General features: G+C 40.6%; 1 protein-coding gene across 1 annotated transcript in view; it reads left to right on the top strand.

The window, feature by feature from the left end:
* Window positions 1-5,636: 5,636 nt before the first annotated feature.
* The window catches only part of LOC133662616 (proton myo-inositol cotransporter-like), a 96,597-nt gene continuing 89,240 nt past the window's right edge, over window positions 5,637-12,993 (top strand). Inside the window, exons 1-2 of the mRNA XM_062066730.1 lie at window positions 5,637-5,823; window positions 9,175-9,334. Coding sequence (XP_061922714.1) covers window positions 5,637-5,823; window positions 9,175-9,334 — 347 coding nt within the window. The remainder of the gene's footprint in view (window positions 5,824-9,174; window positions 9,335-12,993) is intronic.

Genomic DNA, 12,993 nt, shown 5'->3' with positions numbered 1-12,993 from the left:
TTTGACCACGACTGTATATGTATATATATATATATATATATATATATACAGTATATATGCGTGTATATATGTTTGTATATATGTCTGTACAGTGGGTTGGGAAAGTATCCACACCACTTAAAATGTTTTACTCTTTGTGTCATTGCGGCTATTTGCTGAAATAAAAAATAAAAACATTTTATTATCTCATTAATGTACACTCAGCACCCCATCTTGACATAGAAAATCAGAAATGTAATATTTAAAAATCTTTACAAATGTATTAAAACTAAAAAAACTCAGAAACCACATGTACATAAGTGTTCCCAGCCTTTGCTCAATACTTTGTTGATGCACCTTTGGCAACAATTAGAGCCTCAAGTCTTTTTAAATACAATGCCACAAGCTTGGCACATTTTTCTTTTGGCAGTTTCTCTCATTCCTCTTTGCAGCACCTCTCAAGCTCCATCAGGTTAGATGGGAAGCGTTGGTTTTCATCCAGCTAAGTGTAAAACGTTTTCAACACTCAACAATTATTCACACATTTGAACACACAGAAATGTACTATTGAGTGTCGGAAATTGATAATGTATCAAATCAAATGTGAATTGTACTGGGGGTCTGAATCTTTGCGCAGCTAACGATTCAATCCGTTTCCAACTTCTGGGGTGACGATTCGATTTAAACCGATTCTTGCAATGTATTATTTGGTATGATAGTTATAATTAAACTTTTTCAAAACAAGTTACAGATTAGCAAAGCTCCTTCAAGTTGAATGGAAATGACCTAAAAACTTATTTTAAACAATGTATTGTTATTAATTAAAAAAAAACAAAAAACATTTAAATCGATTTTTGAAAATTATAAATCAATTTAGAATCGCGATTCGGATGAGAATTGATTTTTTTGTGCACCCCAACCCATGCTGAATTTTCAATAACTGTACGGGAAAACAACAAACGCTGATGCTTTGAATGCACCACCCTTGTACTGCTGCATCAAGTTCTCTTAAAGGGCTTTCATGAAAAGATCCAACATTCTATTAAGCTACTTGTACTGTCTCCGTGCTGCCACACGCCGTTTCGACTCAAGCAAAACCGATCTTGCCGAATCTGATTACGAGTGGACATATCTCATTTCTCTCCGCTAAATCAAATCACCACTCATGGGCTTTCTGCCACTGGAGAGTGGATGACTTCTTCTTCACCCAGGATAGTTTTTTTTCCCGGGAACCCTAATTAGCTTCCTCGATGCTCGGCGCTGGCTAACCTCCTCGTCGTCACTGATGGACGGTTTCAGGGAGGTATCCGCCTGAGAGCCAGCGAGTCAATTAAAAATCAAAGCATGCAGTTTTATGTCGATATACAGTAAGATGATAATAATAATAATAATAATAATAATAATAATAATGTTTTTTATGTCCTTTTTGTCAAAGAAAACCTGTTTTTATGGCGGCAAAAACACAAAATATGCAATACTTTTAAAGTGCAATATTTGTTGTGAAGTAATTAGGGGAATAATACAGAACACTGATTTTAATTTAAATTTTTGGAGCAATGACAGTTTTAAAAACAAATCCCACTAAAATAATGGATGCCACTCAAAAAAGTGTTAAAAATGAGTCAAACTTTTTTTTCTTTACTTTAAACGCTTAAGTCTCTGGATCAACTTCAGATTTGATTATAAATGTTTATTTCTTAGGTTTTTAAAAAAAATATTTGTTTTATACGCACTTTTTGTCAAAGAAAACGTTGTTTTTTAATATGCGTAAACATGCAAAATATGCAATATTTTCCGCCAAAAGATATTTCCAAGTGGAATATTTGATGTGAAGTAATTGGAGCTTTGAATTGGTCAATAATTCATAACAACTTTGATTTTGATTCATTATTATATTTTGAGCAATGACAGTTTTAAAGAAAAAAAGCTGTGTGTTATTAGAGTCAACATTGCATTTTCCTGTTACATTTCACCTTTTTGTTCTTTTATTCCACTTTTTTAATGTTTTTTTAAAATTTTTAAGTGCCGTGGGCCGTCCCAAAAAATAGCCGCAGTCCGTAAAAGGCTCCCGGCCGCACTTTGGATAGCCCTGATATTAACGATTAACTAAAAATGTCAGTAACTAACGCGTGCAAGGCTAATAATATAAAATAGTGCATTGGTGAATAAAGCAAAAGTATGATGAAGTGAACATGAGCTAGCACATTCACAGTGGTATTGTGGGTGTTTTTGTTGAATTTGTGCGTGTATCTGCATGTTTTCCGATTAGGGATACCGATCACATGTATTAACTACATTTTTTAATGTATTCATGGAGAGTGCTATTGACCGTTAAACAATATCAACACAATATTTTGCTTAATGGCAGCCATGTTTTAACCAGTCTTGATCAAATTCTGCAGACATGTGCTTGTCATTCCCTCAAAGGTGCGTCCCAAATGTTGGTGTGATTGGACCAAACACCCAAATGGAAACATTGAAATAAAACCGTTATATTGGGTGTTTTGTAGAGCTATGTGAGAAATTTCAAGTACATCTGACCTATGAGTGTTCGATTTTGCTGGGTTTTGCTTGAATGCAGGTGTGCCCTCACTGACATGTTTTCCTATGAGGGAAAGTGTTTGAAACTGAACACCTAATCAATGGATGCCATGGACTCATTTCAACAACCGGAAAGTGTTTTTAAAAAATAAATACATTTTCTTAAAAGAATATGGGCTACATCCATATAGTACCACGTGTATTTAACATAATTAGGTTTAACTTGTTGACACCATAAAACGACTACTTTAGCACTTTATAACAGATTTTGGCTGCAACGATGGCACTTTAGCATGTATTTTGGCTCTTAGAGGGCACTTCAGCTCGCATTTTTGCTCCTAAGAGAGCACTTTGGCACGCATTTTGGCTCCTAAGAGGGCGCTTTATCAAGTGTTTTGACTCCAAGGAGCGCACTTGAGCAGGTGTTTTGGCCCCCAGGAGGGTACTTAAGCACATATTTTAGCTCCTTGGGGGCACTCTAGCAAGCGTTTTGGCTCTCAGGAGGGCTCTTTAGCACATATTATTTCTCTTATTGGACACTTAAGCATATGTTTTGGTTCCCACGAGGGCACTTTAGCATACATTTTGGCCAATAAAAGTGGACTTTACCACGCATTTTGGCTCATTAGAGCACAATTTAGGACGCAATTCTCCCAAGAGAGCACTTCAGCATACATTTAGGCTCCCAAGAGAGCACTTTAGCATACATCTCGGCTTTCAAGAAAGGACTTAAGCACACGTTGGTTCCCGTGAGGGCACTATTGGGAACCTATTGGGGTGGTATAGCTCGGTTGGTAGAGCGGCCGTGCCAACAACTTGAGGGTTGCAGGTTCGATCCCCACTTCCGCCATCCTTGTCACTGCCGTTGTGTCCTTGGGCAATACACTTTACCTACCTGCTCCCAGTGCCACCCACACTGGTTTAAATATAACTTAGATATTGGATTTCACAATGTATAGCGCTTTGAGTCACTTGAGAAAAAGCGCTATATAAATGTAATTCACTTCACTTATTGCATGTATTTTTGCTCCCAAAAGGGCACTTTAGCACACATTTTGTCTCCCATGAGGGCACTTTTGCCTATATTTTGGCTCCCTAGAGAGCAATTTAGCACACATTTTGGCTCCCAAGAGAGCACTTTATCACACATTTTGGCTCCCCATAGAGCACTTTAACACAAATTTTGGCTTCCAAGAGAGCAGTTTAGCACAAATTTTGTCTCCTCAGAGAGCACTTTAACACACGTTTTGGCTTCCAAGAGAGCACTTTAGCACACATTTTGGCTCCCCAGAGAGCACTTTAACACACATTTTGGCTTCCAAGAGAGCAGTTTAGCACAAATTTTGTCTCCTCAGAGAGCACTTTAACACACGTTTTGGCTTCCAAGAGAGCACTTTAGCACACATTTTGGCTCCCCAGAGAGCACTTTAACACAAATTTTGGCTTCCAAGAGAGCAGTTTAGCACAAATTTTGTCTCCTCAGAGAGCACTTTAACACACGTTTTGGCTCCCAAGAGAGCACTTTATCACACATTTTGGCTCCCCATAGAGCACTTTAACACAAATTTTGGCTTCCAAGAGAGCAGTTTAGCACAAATTTTGTCTCCTCAGAGAGCACTTTAACACACGTTTTGTCTCCCCAGAGAGCACTTTAGCACACATTTTGGCTCCCCAGAGAGCACTTTAACACACATTTTGGCTTCCAAGAGAGCAGTTTAGCACAAATGTTGTCTCCCCAGAGAGCACTTTAGTACACATTTTGGCTCCCCAGAGCACTTTAGCACACATTTTGGCTCCACAGAGAGCAGTTGAGCATGTGTTTTGGCTCCTTGGAAGGCTGTTTATCCCACAGTTTGGGTCCCTGCAGAGTACTCTAACATGCATTTTGGCTCCCAAGAGAACACTTCAGCTCACATTTTGGCTCCCCAGAGAGCACTTTAGCACACATTTTAGCTGCCAAGAGAGCAGTTGAGCACACGTTTTGGCTCCCTAGAGAGCAGTTTAGCATGTGCTTTGGCTCCCTAGAGGGCTGTTTATCCCACAGTTTGGCTACATAGAGGGCTGTTTAGCCCACAGTTTGACTCCCTAAAATAGAGGTGTCCAAACATTTTCCAGCGAGGGCCACATAGAGAAAAATTTAAGGATGAGAGGGCCACTTTTATACATTTTCTATATGAAAAATACTCAAATTAAAACAACGTAGGTGAACATATGCTAACATTTGAAAAACATTTCTACATCTTAGCTTTGTGTTATAGATAACAAAGCATAAAAATCATTCATGATTATTTTAATAATGATTTTATTTGCATTTATGTTAACTGTGCTCTAAAGTAAGCTTGTATTTACTAATATTGTCATTATACTGTCAACTGAAACTTTTTTGAGGGCTTTAGTACACTCAAAAATATATCATGTCTCACAAGAAGTTTGTACACTTTGTCATCATGACATGACACTCGGAAATCATCAATGACCTCATACAGTAAGACGCTCAGGTTGTCGGCCATTTTGGTTTTCAGGTCCCATTTTTGGGGTATTTGGTCCCGTTTAATTGTTCATATTTTTTTGTTTTAATTTGATTGATTGAGTTTTTCGTTGTAATTTGGGACCTGTTCAGCTTGTCTATAGAATGTGTCGCGGGCCAATAAAAATTGCGCTGCGGGCCGCAAATGGCCCCCGGGCCACACTTTGGACACCCCTGCCCTAAAGGGCACTCTAACATGCGTTTTGGCTCATAAGAGGGAACTTTAGCAGTTTGCTCCCATCCCAATTATGGCACTTTAGCATTTGTTTTGTCTTCCTAGAGGCCAATTTAGCATTTGCTTTTCAACAATTGGGCCTTAACTGGGGGCAATCACTAAGTTGTGTGCATGTAAATTGACTTAACAAAGCTCGATCAGTGGTTCAGCCTTAAACATCCACAAGGTGTTTTTGCCAGGATGGCATCAGCAGAGGTCTCTCTTTATCTTGATCAACATCTGATTTGGCTTCAGGTCCTCAGGTGAGTTAATATTAAAACAATGAAGCTTTGATTTTGTGTGAGTTTGAGGCGTCGGCCTTTAATGATTCAAGTGTTTTTATATGATTCAAGTGTTTTTCTTCCCCATATAACGATGTCAGCCGTAAAGCATTCCCACGCCGCCGTCTTTTCCGAGCATCCAATCTGTGTGTGTGTTATTGGATTTGTCTTCCCAAAAGCTGCCACCGCGTGGTGCCCGACCGGCTGGTTTCCTGAGACGGGGGTTGCCATAGCAACAGGTAGCCACGTAAGGCACGGTGGCCAGTCAGGGCAGGGCGGATGTAAGCACGAAGAAGAAGTGATGGGAGGATGGTGAGGGTGGGGGTGCATGGCAAGCAGGCTATTAATAGAGCTTATCAGGAGCCAGCTGCAGAACACTGTGGTCTTGTGTTACGTCCACGTGGAGCAAAATGCACTTCGGATTGTTCAGCAGTGTCCTCAAGATGGTTTTATTTTGAGCTTGGATTTTTAGCGGGTCAAAGGTCCAAAGCTATGGTCACAGAAGAACATTCTGTCACAATCACTTTGTGATCACTAAGCACTCGCTTCACCCTCAATGATGTACTAAAGCAAAAGTACCCGATGTGATTTGACCTTAAATCGGTCTAACAGCAAAAAAAAAAAATCAATGCAGGATACAGAATAAAGGTTGGCGCCTACACCACTAGCTTAATGCTAATTTACAATGGACGTGCCCATTGAGATGCTAAGGAAAATTAGCATTTCGATCGTTTTGAATTTGTGCTAACAAATGAGATTTTAACAAAAGAAAATGTACATAACCAAATTGATTTCTACTCTAAAGTCACCAAACTGTGTGGAAATTATTATTGTGTGCGTGCCTGTTGCTTTTCTATGGCGGCTCGTTGCTGAAATCTGAAACTTAAATCCCAGAACACATTTCATAACAGTTTTACGGAGCATGATTCACATACAGTACAGGCCAAAAGTTTGGACACACCTTCTCATTCAATGCGTTTTCTTTATTTTCATGACTATTTACATTGTAGATTGTCACTGAAGGCATCACAACTATGAATGAACACATGTGGAGTTATGTACTTAACAAAAAAAGGTGAAATAACTGAAAACATGTTTTATATTCTAGTTTCTTCAAAATAGCCACCCTTTGATCTGATTACTGTTTTGCACGCTCTTGGCATTCTCTCGATGAGCTTCAAGAGTTAGTCACCTGAAAGGGTTTTCACTTCACAGGTGTCATAGTTTTGATGCCTTCAGTGACAATCTACAACAGGGGTCCCCGAACTACGGCTCGCGGGCCGGATTTGGCCCGCCAGCGTCCAAAATCAGGCCCGCGGGAAGTCCCAAGTATAAAAATAAATAAATAAATAAATGTAAAAAAAAAATAGAATAAAATAAAAATCTGTCTTTTCTTATCCACTTTGTACCGCTTGCTACTCACGGTGTCTCCTAGCCGCTTAGGCAAATCATATTGTCTAAAAATGCATTTTCTCATCGATAACGTGACATCATCGCGCGCGCGGAAAGTGATATATATATATATATATATATATATATATATATATATATATATATATATATATATATATATATATATATATATATATATATATATATACATATATCTGTCTAATATATATATCTAATATATATATCTAAATATATATAATATATATACAGTATATATGTATGTATGTATGTATATATATATATGTATGTATGTATGTATATATATATATATGTATGTATGTATGTATATATATATATATATATATATATATATATATATATATATATATATATATATATATATATATATATATATATATATATATATATATATATATATATATATACACAGCCCGGCCCCAGGCCAAATTGTTTTAACCCAATGCGGCCCCCGAGTCAAAAACTTTGGGGACCCCTGATCTACAATGAAAATAAAGAAAACGCATTGAAATGAGAAGGTGTGTCCAAACTTTTGGCTTCTGCTGTATATCACCTAAAAGGTGAAGCGTAAACTTTAGGGCCGTCACAAAAAATAAAGATTTTAGAATGAATTGCCATTCTTATTTGTAACAATTCCTAACCGATTAAAAAAAAAATCTAATTTTTTTTCCTATTATTATTATTATTTTTTTATCTGTCCAGTCCAGCCACTTATATCTGCTGTACAGATTTACTTTAGAAAATAGAAGTGTTGGATACTTATCGTGTTGCCTTATTTGTATTTGACTTTATTAAATGTTTGGGTAGATTTTTTTTCAAAATAAAACCAGTTCTCTTTTAAGTAATATAGAAATGTATCAGAGCTGTTTGTCTATTTCATGGAGGAATGTAGTTACTCACAGAACTGGCCCCCAATGTTATTAAAAAGTCATGATTTTGAATCAAGAATCGGTTTGAATCGTAAATTGATTCTGAATGGCCTCGTTACCCCCAGGAATCGAATTGAATCAAATCATGTGGTTCCCAGATTCCGAACTAACAAAGGTCTTAACTCATTCTCTTTCTATGCCACATCAATGTGGAATGCGCTCCCAACAGGTATAAAAGAAAGGGCATCTCTATCCTCCTTCAAAACCGCAATACAAGTTCACCTCCAGGCAGCTACAACCCTAAACTAACACCCTCCCCGGATTGTTAATAATCAAATGTAAACAATCAAATGCAGATATTTTTTCTTATGCCTTCTGATCTCTCTCTCTCTCTCTCTCTCTCTCTCTCTCTCTCTCTCTATGTCCACTACTTGCTGTCCATATCCTACCCCCCCCCCCCCACACACCCTGATTGTAAATAATGTAAATAATTCAATGTGATTATCTTGTGTGATGACTGTATTATGATGATAGTATATATCTGTGGCCTAGTGGTTAGAGTGTCCGCCCTGAGATCGGTAGGTTGGAGTTCAAATCCCAGCCAAGTCATACCAGAGACTATAAAAATGGGACCCGTTTCCTCCCTGCTTGGCACTCAGCATCAAGGGTTGGAGTTGGGGGTTAAATCACCAAAATGATTCCCGGGCGCGCCGCCGCTGCTGCCCACTGCTCCCCAAGGGGATGGGTCAAATGCAGAGGACAAATTTCACCACATCTAGTGTGTGTGTGACAATCATTGGTACTTTAATCTTAATCTTAATCTGTATCTGAATCAATTTAAGTGGACCCCGACTTAAACAAGTTGAAAAACTTATTCGGGTGTTACTATTTAGTGGTCAATTGTACGGAATATGTACTTCACTGTGCAACCTACTAATAAAAGTCTCAATCAATCAATCAATCCCAAAGATTCACAGCCCGAGTAAACTTCCTGTATTGCAAAAATTTAAAAAAATATAATTTTTTCCACTTGTAGCAGCTCTAAATGTACTTGTGGCTGGGCCATGAATTCTGCCTAGCAACAAGTGCGACTTTTGTTTTTTGTAAAACATGCTGCTAATGAACTAATCATTCAAAAGTAATGACCATTTTTTTCCCCATTTCTTTAGAAATAAACCCTCACTCTGTCCTGTTTGTTTTTTTACCAACACGCAGATTAGCACGTCTTTGATTCCTCCTGCAAACTTTGTATTCTTGTCAAAATGATTTCTAGGTCTTTTCCAGTGCCATCTTCTTGATCTCGCTCTCTCTCGCCCCTCCCCCACGCCGCAGGCATCGCCTCCATGACGGTGCCCGTGTACATCGCAGAGGCCTCGCCGCCGCACCTCCGCGGCCAGTTGGTGACCGTCAACACACTCTTCATCACCGGCGGACAGTTCGCCGCCAGCGTCGTCGACGGCGCCTTCAGCTACTTGCAGCGCGACGGCTGGAGGTCAGACACGCACGCAGGACAAATCCACGAGACGATTCTTTTGTCGGACACACATTTGTTTCGCCGTGACATACGCGACGTGATGCGCGATATCATCGGCCGTCATATCAAATGGCAGAGGGGCTCAAAAGCAAAATGTCAAGGCATGCAGACTTCTGCACATTAGGGCCATACAGTGCAGTCTCATCTCACCTACTTTTGGTCCCATTAAAAGCCCATTTGCAGTGTTTGCATGCTGAGTTGTGAAATGTCAGAGTAGATAAAGGCCGTCCTTTCTGCTTGGTGTTGCAGACAAGAAAGATTCCGACATCATAAATTGTTTTTCAAGGTGTAGCTCTGATGCGAAAGAACATCACACAGTGTTTGATGTGTTTTGGCTCCCAGGCGTGCACTTGAGCAGGCGTTTTGGATCCCAGGAGGGTACTTTAGCAAGCGTTTTGACTCCTAAAAGGGGAATTAATTGTTTTGACTACCGAGAGGGCACTTTAGCATGTATCTTGGCTCTTAGAGGGCACTTTAACACTAATCTTGCCTCTTAGAGGGCACTTTAGGTAGCATTTTGGCTCCTAAGAGAGCACTTTAGCATGCGTTTTGGCTCCCGGGAGGGTACTTTAGCACATATTTTAGCTCCTATAGGGCACTTTGGCAAGCGTTTTGACTCCAAAAAAGGTGACTTTATTAAGTGTTTTGGCTCCCGGGAGGGCACTAGAGCACGTATCTTGGCTCTTAGAGGGCACTTTAGCACATATCTTGCCTCTTAGAGGGCACTTTAACACTAATCTTGCCTCTTAGAGGGCACTTTAGTTAGCATTTTGGCTCCTAAGAGAGCACTTTAGCATGCGTTTTGGCTCCCGGGAGGGTACTTTAGCACATATTTTAGCTCCTATAGGGCACTTTGGCAAGCGTTTTGACTCCAAAAAAGGTGACTTTATTAAGTGTTTTGGCTCCCGGGAGGGCACTAGAGCACGTATCTTGGCTCTTAGAGGGCACTTTAGCACATATCTTGCCTCTTAGAGGGCACTTTAACACTAATCTTGCCTCTTAGAGGGCACTTTAGTTAGCATTTTGGCTCCTAAGAGAGCACTTTAGCATGCGTTTTGGCTCCCGGGAGGGTACTTTAGCACATATTTTAGCTCCTATAGGGCACTTTGGCAAGCGTTTTGACTCCAAAAAAGGTGACTTTATTAAGTGTTTTGGCTCCCGGGAGGGCACTAGAGCACGTATCTTGGCTCTTAGAGGGCACTTTAGCACATATCTTGCCTCTTAGAGGGCACTTTAACACTAATCTTGCCTCTTAGAGGGCACTTTAGTTAGCATTTTGGCTCCTAAGAGAGCACTTTAGCATGCGTTTTGGCTCCCGGGAGGGTACTTTAGCACATATTTTAGCTCCTATAGGGCACTTTGGCAAGCGTTTTGACTCCAAAAAAGGTGACTTTATTAAGTGTTTTGGCTCCCGGGAGGGCACTAGAGCACGTATCTTGGCTCTTAGAGGGCACTTTAGCACATATCTTGCCTCTTAGAGGGGCACTTTAGTTAGCATTTTGGCTCCTAAGAGAGCACTTTAGCAGGCGTTTTGGCTCCCGGGAGGGTACTTTAGCACATATTTTAGCTCCTATAGGGCACTTTGGCAAGCGTTTTGACTCCAAAAAAGGTGACTTTATTAAGTGTTTTGGCTCCCGGGAGGGCACTTGAGCACGTATCTTGGCTCTTAGAGGGCACTTTAGCACATATCTTGCCTCTTAGAGGGCACTTTAGGTAGTGTTTTGGCTCTTAAGAGGGCACTTTAGCAAGCGTTTTGACTCCTAAAAGGTGACTTTATTAAGTGTTTTGGCTCCCGGGAGGGCACTTAAGCACATATTTTAGCTCCTACAGGGCACTTCAGCAAGTGTTTTGACTCCTAAAAGGGGAATTTACTTAGTGTTTTGGATCCCGAGAGGGCACTTTAGCACGTATCTTGGTTCTTAGAGGGCACTTTAGCACATATATTGCTTTAGCAAGTATTTTGGCTCCTAAGAGAGCACTTTAGCAGGCGTTTTGGCTCCCGGGAGGGTACTTTAGCACATATTTTAGCTCCTATAGGGCACTTTGACAAGCGTTTTGACTCCAAAAAAGGTGACTTTATTAAGTGTTTTGGCTCCCGGGAGGGCACTTGAGCACGTATCTTGGCTCTTAGAGGGCACTTTAACACTAATCTTGCCTCTTAGAGGGCACTTTAGTTAGCATTTTGGCTCCTAAGAGAGCACTTTAGCAGGCGTTTTGGCTCCCGGGAGGGTACTTTAGCACATATTTTAGCTCCTATAGGGCACTTTGGCAAGCGTTTTGACTCCAAAAAAGGTGACTTTATTAAGTGTTTTGGCTCCCAGGAGGGCACTTGAGCACGTATCTTGGCTCTTAGAGGGCACTTTAGCACATATCTTGCCTCTTAGAGGGCACTTTAGTTAGCATTTTGGCTCCTAAGAGAGCACTTTAGCAGGCGTTTTGGCTCCTGGGAGGGTACTTTAGCACATATTTTAGCTCCTATAGGGCACTTTGGCAAGCGTTTTGACTCCAAAAAAGGTGACTTTATTAAGTGTTTTGGCTCCCGGGAGGGCACTTGAGCACGTATCTTGGCTCTTAGAGGGCACTTTAGCACATATCTTGCCTCTTAGAGGGCACTTTAGGTAGTATTTTGGCTCTTAAGAGGGCACTTTAGCAAGCGTTTTGACTCCTAAAAGGTGACTTTATTAAGTGTTTTGGCTCCCGGGAGGGCACTTAAGCACATATTTTAGCTCCTACAGGGCACTTCAGCAAGTGTTTTGACTCCTAAAAGGGGAATTTACTTAGTGCTTTGGATCCCGAGAGGGCACTTTAGCACGTATCTTGGTTCTTAGAGGGCACTTTAGCACATATATTGCTTTAGCAAGTATTTTGGCTCCTAAGAGAGCACTTTAGCAGGCGTTTTGGCTCCCGGGAGGGTACTTTAGCACATATTTTAGCTCCTATAGGGCACTTTGACAAGCGTTTTGACTCCAAAAAAGGTGACTTCATTAAGTGTTTTGGCTCCCGGGAGGGCACTTGAGCACGTATCTTGGCTCTTAGAGGGCACTTTAACACTAATCTTGCCTCTTAGAGGGCACTTTAGTTAGCATTTTGGCTCCTAAGAGAGCACTTTAGCAGGCGTTTTGGATCCCGGGAGGGTACTTTAGCACATATTTTATCTCCTATAGGGCACTTTGGCAAGCGTTTTGACTCCAAAAAAGGTGACTTTATTAAGTGTTTCGGCTCCCGGGAGGGCACTTGAGCACGTATCTTGGCTCTTAGAGGGCACTTTAGCACATATCTTGCCTCTTAGAGGGCACTTTAGGTAGCATTTTGGCTCCTAAGAAAGCACTTTAGCAGGCGTTTTGGCTCCCAGAAGGGTACTTTGGCACATATTTTAGCTCCTAGAGGGCACTTTAGCAAGCGTTTTGACTCCTAAAAGGTGACTTTATTAAGTGTTTTGGCTCCCGGGAGGGCACTTAAGCACATATTTTAGCTCCTACAGGGCACTTCAGCAAGTGTTTTGACTCCTAAAAGGGGAATTTACTTAGTGTTTTGGATCCCGAGAGGGCACTTTAGCACGTATCTTGGTTCTTAGAGGGCACTTTAGCACATATCTTGCTTTAGCAAGTATTTTGGCT

Source organism: Entelurus aequoreus, linkage group LG12 (genome assembly GCF_033978785.1).
Source record: "Entelurus aequoreus isolate RoL-2023_Sb linkage group LG12, RoL_Eaeq_v1.1, whole genome shotgun sequence".
In the NCBI taxonomy this organism is placed as follows: Eukaryota; Metazoa; Chordata; class Actinopteri; order Syngnathiformes; family Syngnathidae; genus Entelurus; species Entelurus aequoreus.
The sequence above is the reverse complement of the archived record's forward strand: the minus strand, read 5'-3'. Positions and strand labels throughout refer to the sequence as shown.